This window comes from Castanea sativa, chromosome 8 (genome assembly GCF_040712315.1).
Source record: "Castanea sativa cultivar Marrone di Chiusa Pesio chromosome 8, ASM4071231v1".
Taxonomy (NCBI): Eukaryota; Viridiplantae; Streptophyta; class Magnoliopsida; order Fagales; family Fagaceae; genus Castanea; species Castanea sativa.
In genome coordinates, this window is record NC_134020.1 from 47,731,101 (window position 1) to 47,744,819 (window position 13,719).

General features: G+C 36.7%; 2 protein-coding genes across 3 annotated transcripts; one reads left to right on the plus strand and one right to left on the minus strand.

The window, feature by feature from the left end:
* Positions 1 to 739: 739 nt before the first annotated feature.
* LOC142607023 (putative plastid-lipid-associated protein 12, chloroplastic) lies at positions 740 to 5,690 on the plus strand. Of its 2 annotated transcripts, XM_075778428.1 has the most exons (11): positions 741 to 1,076; positions 1,202 to 1,255; positions 1,645 to 1,719; positions 2,108 to 2,227; positions 2,529 to 2,720; positions 2,863 to 2,946; positions 3,057 to 3,149; positions 4,463 to 4,516; positions 4,604 to 4,683; positions 5,231 to 5,344; positions 5,439 to 5,690. In XM_075778428.1, exons 1-11 carry the CDS (start codon positions 810 to 812, stop codon positions 5,524 to 5,526), a joined length of 1,221 nt encoding a protein of 406 aa, XP_075634543.1. In that variant the 5' UTR covers positions 741 to 809; the 3' UTR covers positions 5,527 to 5,690. The 2 variants fall into 2 exon arrangements, with proteins under 2 accessions (XP_075634544.1, XP_075634543.1); XM_075778429.1 differs by lacking the exon at positions 2,108 to 2,227 and having other exon boundaries at positions 740 to 1,076.
* Positions 5,691 to 10,153: 4,463 nt separating this feature from the next.
* LOC142607230 (uncharacterized) lies at positions 10,154 to 12,486 on the minus strand. The gene has a single exon (XM_075778651.1). It carries the CDS (start codon positions 12,110 to 12,112, stop codon positions 10,520 to 10,522), a length of 1,593 nt encoding a protein of 530 aa, XP_075634766.1. The 5' UTR covers positions 12,113 to 12,486; the 3' UTR covers positions 10,154 to 10,519.
* Positions 12,487 to 13,719: the final 1,233 nt, after the last annotated feature.

Consider the following 13,719-nt stretch of genomic DNA (forward strand, 5'->3'; position numbering starts at 1 on the left):
CTTGGAGGTTTAGGAGGGAAAGGGTTCAAGTTGTGGGATTAGCAACATGTTGTAATTATCTTTAAAAAAAAATGAAGTGATTAGTGACTCGAAACAATGTTCAGAAACCATGAATCCTAAGAGGAAAGTGTTTGAATAGCGATGTCGATTTTGGAGGACGTAACTGCTAAGGGAAGTGTTGGTAAAAGGAAATTATTATTTTCTTTTCTTTTAAGAGAAGGGGAAAAGAATTCTTAAAACACCAACTTTAATACAAGGTCAAAAATGTCTAGGGTTGAGGGAAACAGAGAAGAAAAACATAAATATAAAGTGAAAGTATACGAAAATTAATGTAGTTTGACATTACAACCTACGTTCACAGCAGAAAACCCTAATCCTTGTTCCTTTTTTAGTCCATTGTTCACAATAGGTTTGACATCCTATTGTGCCTTTTTATTCCATTTCATTTGGGCCAAATCCCTTCCATCGTTCCATCTAAATGGACTAGCTTTCTTTTTCCTTAATGTACCGAAAACACTAGAAGATTTAGCCTTCATACATCCTGATAGGCCTTGGCCCATCAAAGGTTTTGTATTGCCAAAAGATCGAAGAAGTATACTTCCTCTCACTGGCGCCAAGAATCTAAACAATGAAGGATAACACTCAGTCAGGCTTCCACGTGTCTGATCCAGAACTGTCCACGTAATCGACAACACTTTTAAGATAATCCAACGGTTTTAACTATACCACAAAGCTAGAGCTGATTTTTGCTCAACTCTTTAGCAAAAATAAACACAAGCTCACTTTTTTCTTCTTCTTCTTCTTGTGCAATGTTTCTCAAAGTCTATACAACAAATCTTGGATTTCAATCCAACCCAGTTCCCACATCCTCACCAATATTCAATCCAAGAACTCTCCCTTTCAAAACTCCCAAGCTCTTTGAGTCTTCAAGTAGTCAGAGAAATGTTTTTGTTTATAGGTCTAATGTTGTGGACAAGCAGCAACTAGTGTCATTCAATGAAGCTGAAAACCAGCTCATTGAAGCCCTTATTGGGATACAAGGCCGAGGCCGCTCTGCTTCTCCTCAGCAACTCAGTGTATAGTGTTTCTTTACACAATTCCAATCACTTTTGTCCTTTGTTTATTTGAACTGCATTTAAGATAGTTACTGTGGTTACCAAATTTTGATTTTAATTTTTGATGATATGAGAGATATTTGCAGGATGTTACGCGCGCCGTGCAAGTTCTAGAAGGGTTAGAAGGTGTGCCGGATCCGGTGAGTGGTCATTGTTCTGTTTTGTGGTACTAAATTGAAAGTGTCATTTCTGTTGTGTTTGTAGCACAATTGAGTTTGGAACAGTTAAAAGTGAGTTTTTCTTCCTTTTTTTCTAGTGTTGCATTGTACAGGGATTCTTCATGTACTAAAGTTGGAAAACCAATAAATGCTATTACAATAGTACTGATCAATTTGCATAGGAACTTGAGTTAGAAGTTGAAAATTTCCCAATGATCTCTCTATTGCTTTGAAATTTCTACCAGCTATGCTCTAAAAACTGGCCGAAGCATTAATTTCTTTCACTTAAGTTTATGAGGTGTGGAAAATAGTTAATGATCTACTACTACATGTTTATTCCTTAGAATTGACTATGCCTTGAACATCTGCAGACAAACTCTAGCTTGATTGAAGGTCGATGGCAGTTAATGTTTACGACTAGACCTGGAACAGCATCTCCAATTCAGGTTTCACTTCAAGTCTCTGCATCTCAGATGCCATGATCTGATTTTGTGTACATGTTTTCAATTTCTAGTTTATTTTCTTGCATTTTAGGTTTTTATGTTAGTTGGACTGGAATTCTGTACCTAATTGTTCAGAATTCCGGTCCAACAATAGTGTTCGTGAAAAAACCAATAGATTTGCAAGATTAAGTGCCCTATATTTTACTAGAGAGCAGAAGAGAGTGGTTTTTGCTTATGAAAGGAACATAATTCAAAAACATCTGAAGTTCTGAGCTATCTCTTTTCTTATGAGTCATTCTTCTCAAGTACTAACTACTAAGTAGAGGGTTAAAATGTGAGAATCACCAATATGAAATCAATATTTGTGCTCGTGCTTTCTTTGTCATTGTAGAGAACATTTGTGGGGGTTGACTTCTTTAGTGTATTTCAAGAGGTTTACCTTCGGACAAATGATCCACGTGTATCCAATATTGTAAGATTCTCTGATGCAATAGGTGAGCTAAAGGTGGAGGTATGACTTTAATTTTTTAACTGTTATATTTATTTATCTTGGTGAATTACATATGGCAAGGGTTCCTAGCCTTGCCTCTTCAGAAAAAATATGGCAATGTTATATTGTAGCTAGTCATGGGGAAAAAAATTGCAGTTTTGCAGTTCTTTGTTACTCATTCTCAACAGTGATGTGAATTTTGGTCTCAAAACTCAATTGCATTCCCCTGCAATCATTTATATTCAAAATATTGTCATTTTCCTTTGGACATAACTTGGCTTTCCTCTCTCTTACATCATGAGTTATCTTCTGTTACATGCAGGCAGCAGCATCAATTAAAGATGGTAAACGAATACTTTTCCAGTTTGATCGAGCAGCCTTTTCTTTTAAATTTTTACCATTTAAAGTGCCATATCCAGTGCCATTTAGACTATTAGGAGATGAAGCAAAGGGTTGGTTAGACACGACATACTTGTCTCCTTCTGGAGACCTCCGTATCTCAAGAGGAAATAAGGTAAATGAGCACTTTATTAGTTCCTAGATCTCCTTCAGCACTAGTGATGTTGTTGGCTTTACACTCCATAATCATAAAAATTTCTAAAACCTGCTTTCTATTTGATCTGCTAAGGATATCCAGCAATATCTCTGTAGTGCAGGGCACCACATTCGTGCTGCAAAAGAAAACTGAACCGAGGCAAAGATTACTGTCAACCATTTCCACCGGTAAAGGAGTTAGAGAGGTAAAATTGGCAATTCAACTTTTACATTATATGTCATTAAAAATGTTGCTTTGTTGCTGATTTGGTTTCACTTTTCCAACATTTCATTGCATTTGCTATAACTTTGGCAGGCAATTGATGAGTTTATCTCCTCAAACCAGAATCTAACTGGAGGTGAAACAGAACTCCAAGAGGGTGAATGGCAAATGATTTGGAGTTCACAGGTAGTTTTCTAAAGATAACAGCATTTATAGCATATATTTAGTGACTGAACTAGAATGATACAAAAAATTATCTAAAGAAACATGCCAATAAACAAAGTAGTCTATACAATGTTGATCATTTCACTAGAATGTGATCATAACTTAGATACTGGATTGAGATTCTGGCAAGAGGTAAGAATAGTAATTGAGAGAAGACATGGTGCAAATTTTAGGCTATAATTAAAAGTGAAGTGGCTATAAGACTTTGCTTGAAGTAGTGAAGAAACTATTACAATTAGTCATCAAAATACCGTTCTAGATGAGAGTAACATCACCAAGAAATATATCGCACACTCTGAATAGTTCAATAGGAATTTGCTGACGTTGGTTTGGGTGATTAAAAATCATGAATTGTTATAGACATGCTTGAAAATCATTATGTTTTTTTCTCAAAAGTTTCACTCTGGGGTACCTTCTTTGTCATCATTTCTATCATGCAAACAGACCATCATCACACTATTCTGAGTTTGCTTTCCAGATAATCAGTGACACTCATTTAATTGATGCTTGCAAATCGATCCACTAACTCTGTAGTCATTACCCCTCCATTTGATGAATCCATAACTTATCTAGCAAACACCTTCTTTAATGCTACCATAGCTCAAACATCAACATAATTAAGCATCTTACCGAATTATCAGTGGGAGTGCGGTACTACTCATAGACACATAAAACCATCATCCATGGGAGAATTATGACTTGGAAAACCTTAAGACTAGAACAACTAATTGCAAATACCATGTATTTTCATTGTTAATTGGTGCACTAACTAAAGTTATTTTTGCTAGTTTTCATTTCACCTTGTTGATGCTGTCTATAAGCTACGCTATCTGGCATTGCCTTTGAGATGAAATAGGTAGAAATAAATGGCCCTTGGGAGTGGTAACTAACGTTCTACTTCATCTAGTTATTGTTAACTGAGAGACTAGAAGACGGACTTGATGGGTCTCTCTCTCTAACCAACTGCTACTACCTCCACCACCATGTTTGCACTCCTATGCGATGCATATATACAAATTGTCAATTATGTAGCAGTTCAAAATCACAAGAAGTCGGTTTATTGGAGTGCAGTGTCTTGACTCCAAAAAGAATCATGTTTATGGTATTTCAATAAGATACCAAGAAGACTAATGGAATTTCACTACAAGTCTTCTTGGTGAACTCATTTGCTGTCAGGAGCAGGCCTGTTGCCTTTAAACTGAAATCATTTTCATGCTATTCCCCCCCCCCCCCCCCCGGTTTTCTTTCACTGAGCTGAACTCGACCCCTTGTAGGTAGAGACAGATAGTTGGCTGGAGAATGCTGGCAATGGTCTCATGGGCATACAGGTGAGTAGTGGAAGAGAGCTGTCCTGTCAGTCAATTTACAAGTTATGCAATAGGATTTTCTTAAATTACTTCCTCAATCTTAACCAGATTATCAAGAAGAATGGACAAATAAAGTTTTTGGTTGACATCTTGCTTGGGATCAAATTCTCCATGACTGGTAGATTTGTGTAAGTTTCTCACTGCTTCAATTCAGCTTTTACATTGATTGGCATGGGATAGGAAATTAGGTCAGATGAGAAACTCCACTGTTGAATTATTTGTTACTAGCTTAGTCGCATATAAGATTGAAAACTGATCTTAAAACTAAATTATAACTAAAATGTTTTGACTAATAACCTTCAGATAATAGATATACAACCGGATTAGCAATAGTTCACACCATGTTCAAACTGAAATACTAAATGTAACTACAACTTGTCAATTGCTGTCAAAAAAAAAGTTTAAAATGGATCGATGCCTCTGAGGTATGTTTTTTTAGGCTCAGGATCCTCTCCATTTGCCTTGAAATGGAAATGGCCCTATTTCTTGGTGAGGATTTTGTTTCCATGCATCTAGAGGCATACATAGAGTCTTGTCATTAAAAATCTCATAACACCAAACAAGGAATGATAACTGATCGTAATAACATGACATTATGTTCATCTTTAAATTTGTGAACCATCTTGAATGGTTTTGACTTTTGAGTTAATATGTTCAAGCTCTCTCACATTGCAGGAAATCTGGCAACAGCAACAGCACATATGAAATCACAATGGATGATGCAGCAATAATCGGCGGTCAATTTGGATATCCTGTAGAGATGGAAAGCAAGTTTAACCTGGAGCTGCTGTAAGGCCATATATTCAACTGCTTTTTTCTTTTTAGAGTAATTTATAAATTGCTGACTAACAAGAAGCCGAACTGAACTGAATTTCTGTTGCAGATATAGTGACGACAAGATCAGGATTACCCGGGGATACAACAATATTGTTTTTGTGCATTTAAGGATGGATGGATTGAAAAAGAAATAAAATACATGTTGAATTATTAACCAAAAGAAAATATGTGTCTACAGTCTTATTCACAAGTATTTCTCCTCCTCTCCCTAAGTGGGATGTCTTCTTGTGAAGTTAGAAACAGGATGAACATGTTTGTTCTTGCTTCCTATGTCTAATCTAGAAGAAGAATTGTAACATATATATATATATATATATATATATATATATATATATGCACACAAGAGAAACCCACATACATGTGTATTTATACATCTATGTATGATTTGGTGACCCCTTTTACAGGTCTGAATTTGTTAGTAAAAATATTGTAGCCCTTGCCCAACCTAGTGGACAACTAGTGAGGAAGGTTGTAAGGAGCAAAGCATGGTTTGCTCACAAAGTTATCTCCAATCTCCATCACTCTTTCTTTTTCCACTCCCTCCTTTTCACGCGGAAAACAATAATTGAATTAATGCGTTTGGTTATTCTCACACTTCATTCTTTGTCACTTCGATGTTGAACAAATGGTATTTTGCAAGTAATTGTCAGTATCGAGAATAGGGAATCTTTGGAGCATCGAGTAAGAACTAATAAGAACTGATGAACAATTTGCTTGTCTTTCCCACGGGCTACTGAAACTAGAATTTGCCATTTGAAATTTTATAGATTATAAATTTTGTTGTGAGCTACTCAGCTACATCGTCCAGAAAGATCATTTACGCTGTAAACCTGATACAGTGGTACAGGAGAGTTTGGGTCAATGGGTCATTAGATTCGGATTTGATAGAAAGTTTCGAACGAGTATTCTTTAAAAAAATTTACTGTCATTTCGAATTTTTTATTTAATTTTTAAAATTCAAGGCCCTAAATTCCACGAGATTTAGGCTCTAGACTAAAAAAAAAAGATATTACAGCTTAGAAGGGGTGAGAAAAATAGATAATGTGCAATCAAACCTCATTTGGATATACTATCAAAAGAAAAATAATCTTATTTGGATAAGACACACCAAACAAGGTGTCAGTTTTTTTTTTTTTTTTTGAGAAACAAACAAGGTGTCAGTAAGCTAAAAATAAATAAAATAAAAAGTCTCAGTAAAACGAAGCTACAAATCAACAACTCAATAGTGACAAACTGACAATTAAGTCGAGCAGTATATTTATAACCTCTTCTAAAAAGAGTAATGAGCCACAAGCGATACAAGGATTTTACACGCTCGTAATTCCAAGAAGTTGTGGAAAGAGTGAAAACTTTTAAATAAAAAAAATAAAAAAAGATTGGAGAAGAATAAATTTAGCTGTCTCATCCCCGCTTGCAGGACACAAAAAATGACCTGAATTCTTTAGCCTGAACGCAGCTTGAAGAATTTATCTTCTATTGATATTCCTAGTCTCCCACCTTTTCCAGAGTCAAGGTCACCTACAGGTAGTTAGCGCCTTATGAGATCAGGTAACAAGCTTCCATCTACTTCTAGCTCCAAAATTTCAGACATCACCACATGAGGATTTTTTTTCTTTTGACTAGTATCACCACACGAGGATGTTAAAGAATAATTCAACTCCTGAATCCAGAGACCAAAATGAAACAAAGTTGAAGAAGTATGTACTCATATTATTAGAGACCGATACTTACTAAATACTCGTGTATACCCAAGATACAACAGCATAACCCGACTCCTAATATAGAAGTCAGGACAAAAGCCTGTTAATGATCTAAAACAAAGATCCTAAATTCCTAATATTAAGTAGAGGCAGCCATGGGAGAAAGTATTCAAAGAATCCAACATGACGACCTAAAGAGACAGGTAACAGCAATATATGAGGTTTGAACTTTAAAGCATGTCCTTTCAACAGTTGCAATTTCCTGTTGTTCTAGTAAGTTCATCATGAAAGGAAAAATACACTATAAAGTTGTATTACAAAAAGAAAAGGCAATTAAGGAAGCACTATATGTATTACAAAAAGAAGGGAGCTGCACGCCTGCTGGTATAAGAAGCATCTGCGAAGAGACTTATAAGAAGCAGTATTACATGACAATGTGGAAATTCATTCTCACTGAACTAGTAAGCGTACCAGGACAAAAGGAATATATTTTCACCTACACTCTTGAACATCAACTCAATACATAATTCCACATTAGACAGTTAATAAATTTAAACCAAAAAAAAAAAAAAAAAAACCAATATTTTATCTGCTGCTTTTCATACCAAAAATATTTCTAGTACGTTCAATTGAAGGAAAAAACAAAAACAAAACAAAAGAATTAATAGCACAAAAGACCTGTACTCTGCTCAATTTGCTGCATGTATTTTTCACCAAGTCAACAATCCTCACTGATCCTTAGCTCAGGCTTTGACATCTGTTCCACAGTGCCATACAACTCATTACTGGTAATGTTCCGAGATTAGTAGTTAAATTTGATAGTGTTATGATGATTAACATTCACATACAACCTTTTTTTAGAACATGTACTAATGCTTGCACACTGCTGTAATTGATAGATAGAAGAGTAGAAAGATGAAAGCAGACCGTCTCAAATCCACTATGAGCAATTTATATCTATTGATATGTACTCAAAAGAGGCACTAACTGCAGGGAAGGAGGAACTTGGTATAATCATTTTCAAGATGAATCCTAAGTTGAGATTTGAGAACATGCCTACCACATATGGAGATTAACCATATACTTGGAATTTGAGAAACCATCTAAACTGACTCACCTCCTCATCATCATGCCATGCACCTTAAATAAGTTAAGGCACTAACCAATTTGAAAACTAATAAAAGTAAACCAACTATATTCTCATATAGATATGTTACTTTAGATGAAAAGTCATCATACTATCGTGGTCTCAACTAACATTATACTTCACATTTCACCCATCAAAACTCAAACTTAGTGCTAGAAAAGCAAGGTTTGGTTGGTAACAACACTTGGAAACATTAGCATTTAAGCAGTTTAGTACACCAAACACTAATTATAAAAGTAAGACAGTAAAAATGATCTCTAGATCTCACATCCTTTTCATCAACTCAAACTTTGAAGAGACAAAAATGAAAGAGCAAATGTATATAAATTTATGAATAAAATAATGGGAAGATTCCTCATACAGCAACCTGCTTCAACCACAAACAACAATGATCCAATGAGTTAATGATTCACAGCACTCCCTATGTTAGGATGAACTTGTAACACTCCGAGTTAGGGAGAAATTGTAACCATATCAAGGCTCCCTTCCTGCACCAAACCTCAAACTCAGAAAGAAAAAGATTAAATAATACTTTCTCTGTCCCAAATTTGTTTGTCCTATTTAGAAAATCTAACTTCTTTTTTTTTTTTTGATAAGTAGAAAATATAACTTTTTCACAGAGCATCATTTAATACATTTTATTTTAATTAGAACATACAAGTTTACAAAACTACCCTCATTAATTTAAAGTATAGAAAAATAATGGTATTGACTTTTAAAATAAACCAAAGGGTAAGTTAGGAATTTTATTTATTGACTTTCAAAGGCTACAATTTGGGATATCCCAAAATGGAATAGAGGACCAACAATTTGGGATGGAGTCTATTGCAGGAGTAATTTAACAAGATTAACTTACTATCTCTTTGCTAGTTTACCATTCATCCTTGATAGATATATTCAGTTCAAAAAACTAAAAGCAAAGGTGTTGATTGGACCACACCAAGGATTTCATATGACAAAGTTTTATTCATGTGTGATTTTGTACTTGTTTCTGTCTTTTATTTTCCATTAAAAAAAGAAAACCAGGAGGAGTAGTCCCTGTGCATAAAAGTATACAAAAAGAAACCAACGGAAATTGCCTCCATGTGCCTCTAGATGTCCCTTCGTGTGAGGCTTCACTATAACTGTATAGTGTACAGTGTACAGTGTAAACAAATTAAATTAAAGAGTTCAATACTAATTGTTCAATAAATATTGTTGTAGCAAACAGGAGTTATCAGCATTATAAAAAAATTATATCAACCATGGGTAACAATACACTAATTGCATAACATTTTCATCAATAATAAAATATGTGGAAGGCCTTTGGACTCTATTGCTTATCAGCAAATTCAAATAAACTCACATTATGAGCCAATAGGACAGGCGATCAAATCAACCTCTTGCAATATCCTGCACAAAGACAATAATAATCAAAATGACATGTAAAAATAGAAAATGACCAAGAACTCCAAAACATCTGAAGCTGGTCCTCTGTCTTTTAATCTGAAATTGAGTTCCTCAACCTATCCCTCAAAAATAGAAAAACTACAGTTAACGATCCACTTCTTTCATAAATAATTTAAGTTTACCAACTAGCAAACCCACTCCCACCAGCCAACCATATCCTTCGGCAAAATTCACTAAAGGGCCAGTACTAATACAGTACTTAACTTTCAAGTACAATCTTCAGCGTTTAACTGGTTATAATTGCCACGAATGCCAAGATGTTGGACAGCAAAGTTCCTCATGCTTCAACCGCCAACCAGGCTAGACAACCTTTCAAGGAATAACAGTAAGATCCTCCCTTAACAGATAGCAGGCAGCAATTTGATTGGCACACTTATAAAAGTAATCAAACAGAAGAAATAACAATACAGAAAACCAAAAACAGCAGCCTGCACCATGGATATTTATAGTAAAACAAGTAGCAAATATACTAAAAAGGTCAAGTACATAATAGTCATTAGATTTACCATACAAATTCACAGGTTCTTTCCAAAATCAAAAGTAATAAAATGCAATACAGATATATGCCTTGCACCTAAGGAAAAACAAAAACAAACTAAGAAAGCTAGAACCTAAGCAGCCCTACAGATATTATTGTTTCAAACGATTGCAGCATGTAGAGAACAATGCCAGTCTCTTTGTGTCAGGCCAACAAAACATATTAGGACAGACCATTAACTACACCTACTTAGATCTCATGTATCCATATGTTGCCAAAACGACCACAAGTGGTATGATATGTTCCTGAGAAATATCTGTTCAGAGAAGCTACTTACATTAACGCGGGACAGATCAGTCACCGTCGCCAATGCTTTTCTCTGAGCACACATTCCCCAGTACCTCATTCATAGACACGTCCTTCTCTGCAATCCCACCATCTTGTACGAACTCTTTCCTTTCTGTGATCTCATCTTCCCTTGCCGCATTCACTTCATTTGTTACAAATTCACTCCTTGCTTCTTCATTCTTGGCCTCAGTTCTCATTTCCTCATCCATTACCACATTGTCCTTCACGATTTCTTCACCCTTGGATTCATTTTTCTCTGCAATCACTTCTTTTACTACAAGTCCATCTCTTTCTTCTCCAACCTTTTCTTCCTGTAAAAACTCCCCCATACAAACATCTCCAACACATTCATTATCCGAGGCACCATCGGCCTCATCACCATTCCTTCTCCCTCTACTCCCCGACCCATAATCCCCATTATTCTCGCAACGCAGCATAGCCGTGGCCGGGGCATCCAACCCGCCATCACTATCATTCTCAGACCCATTCTCAACCACCTCCTCATTCACATCCTCTCCCACCACATGGCTCTGCCTCTCCAGAAACTGCAACCTCCTCCTCAAGTCCCCCATCTCCCTCTCCATCAAAAACAACCTCTCCTTCAACGTCAAATTCTCCTCCTCCAACTGCGCAATATGCGAATCCTGATCATCCACCCTATTCTCCAACACATTATTATACTCAACCCCACTATAATTCGGGTAAATCATCTCGAACCGGCTCAAATCATGGTCCAACCTCCTCTCCACCTCCACATGCTCCTCCACATCACTCTCACTCGACCCACCATTCTCGTCTTCCTCCTCCTCCACCAACTCATGCTCGTGACCCGGCGACCGCAGCCTAATCAACCCTTTCATCGACCCATAACCATCCACACCCCACTCCTCCTTCGCCATATCCCCCAAAACCTCCCGCGAAGGCGAGAATATCGGCGTCGGCAGCACCGCCGGAGTAACCGGACACGGCGACACCAAATCAGCTATCCCACCAGCCTTCTTCGCCCTAATTATAAACGAAGTAGTGTTCCTCGGCGCATAAGGCGCAAACCTATTGTTCTTACCAATATTGCCATTGTTATTATTATTAGTGTTATTGAATTTCTTCTTCTGGTAAAATTTTCGAGCTTTTAACCTATTCTGAGACTGCAATTCGTGAAGAGCCGGTGGCTTATACCCTCCGGCTCCGACTATACCACCACTAATATTACTCGGACCACCACTCACCGCTGGTTTAAAGTCTTTGCGCTTATCACCGCCGACGTTCTTTCCCTTCCAATTGCTCCGACCGAGCTTCGACGACGGTTTCAACGAGTTCGCCGCTGTAGCGTAGTTCACCTTCGAAACTTGTTGCTGCTGAGACCACACCTTGTTGCTATTGCCGATGTTGAAACTACGGTTCAGGTTCGGGTTCAGCATCGGAAGTGGCTGTTGCGGATTCGGCTGGCTCTTCATCATCATCATCTGCGACTGGCTCAACGCCTGTGACTGAGCGATCAACGGCGGCTGGCTGAGAATCTGCGGCGGAGGCGGAGGCTGCTGAGCCATCATCGGAATCTGCGGAGGCTTTTGACTCATCATTTTAGCCTGATCGTTCATCGTTTATTTAAAAAAACCCTAAAAGAGAAAAACGAAACCCTAGAAATTCCGTGTTTCTCTATCAGTCGGAGATCGGAAAGTATCAGATCGAGAATTTCTTTTTTTCGTGAGTTAATTTGCTGATTCAATCGGAAATGGAGACAGACCGAACCGGGATCGAAACTGTTAGTAATTTCAGATTCTGATCTTTTAAGAACTCATCGAAGCGTGTGTTTAGGTGTTTGATTTCAAAGAAAATTTTGTTAATTTCCCGAGAATATTATCGTTTCTCTCTTTCTCTCTCTAACTTTTTTTTTCCACTCTCTCTCTCTAGAAATCTTGGGAAGAATAATCTTTTCTTCTTGGTTGATCGTTGATTTTCTTTGAGGGACAGTTTCTAAAGTGCGCGTGAAAACGATAATGCTGTATTTATAGGTGGGGAAGAGGTGGGATGGACGGTGGGATTCGGGAGATTAGGAATGGACGGCTGTGATTTAAGATTCGTGTCGGCCATGTGGCATTGAAATCTTGAATTCCAAGATTTGGAATTGGTCTTTATTTGGGGGAGGAGGAAGAAATTAGCTTGGAAGTTTACAACTTGGCCCCTTTATGTTTAGCTAATTATGCAAATCCTCTCTCATCTTTTTGAAATTATGCTTTGCCCCTCAAGTGGTTTACCATCAATGCCCTTTGATGAAAGGTGAAGGTTTGGATCTCGTGCTTCCAGTGTACTGGACCTGGTTGAATGATAACACGTATCTAAAAATAGACACGTGTCACAATCTCAACGGGTCTAGTATCACTGTACACTAGACCTAATCCGAACCCTTGATGAAATAGTATGTTATGTAATGATTACGTTATAATAGTTTAAGATTTAAAACCTAGAATAATGCTACAGTTATAAATTATGTTATAACATTTTTACAAATTGTTGATGTGGTCAATTTGTATTGGTTTTCATTTGAACCCGTAATAAACATCATTTTATTACTTATCAATAACTACTTCCCGCATTATTCATTTATAAAAAATATTGTAAGATAGTTTGTACCTCTAACATTCTCTTAAAACCTATTATACGCTCTTATTTGGAGGGGAAAAAATCTAACACTAGCTTTGTTATGGCACTATTTACCATTAAACTAAAACAATAATTTGTTTTCTTTGTTATATGAACTCATGTCGTTTATTTAATGAAGAGATTTTATCAATCAAGTTAATTGGAGAGAGAGAGAGAGAGAGAGAGAGAGAGAGAGAGAGAGAGAGAGAGAGAGAGAGAGAGAGAAGTTTAGCATATCCAATGTATGTATCATCCTTCTCAAGGGGGTGGACATCACACTTATGGAGTCCATCTCATGTTAGATAAAAGCAGGGGTAGAGTTAGGAATTTATCTTTGAGTGGGGCCATATATAATTGTTTTTTTCTTTTGTATGAAATATAAAATAGTAATGTGCAATTTTTTTTTTTTAGCTTTTTCTTTTTGCTTGAAAGACCCTAATATATTGTTAAATAGACCAAATTATGGACCATAGTTTTATTTTATTGGGCATAAAAAAAACTTAGGGTGGTCACAAATATTTTTATAAGGGTAAACAATGTTTATTATCAGGTATGGGGGCCAAAA

What these genes read in the sequence shown, in the direction of transcription:
- LOC142607023 (XM_075778428.1), top strand. Translation starts at nt 810, where the DNA reads ATGTTTCTCAAAGTCTATACAACAAATCTTGGATTTCAATCCAACCCA. An exon ending in CTTCTCCTCAGCAACTCAGT is followed by an intron (nt 1,077 to 1,201) that starts GTATAGTGTTTC and finishes AGATATTTGCAG; the next exon opens with GATGTTACGCGCGCCGTGCA. An exon ending in TAGGTGAGCTAAAGGTGGAG is followed by an intron (nt 2,228 to 2,528) that starts GTATGACTTTAA and finishes TGTTACATGCAG; the next exon opens with GCAGCAGCATCAATTAAAGA.
- LOC142607230 (XM_075778651.1), bottom strand. Translation starts at nt 12,112, where the DNA reads ATGAACGATCAGGCTAAAATGATGAGTCAAAAGCCTCCGCAGATTCCG.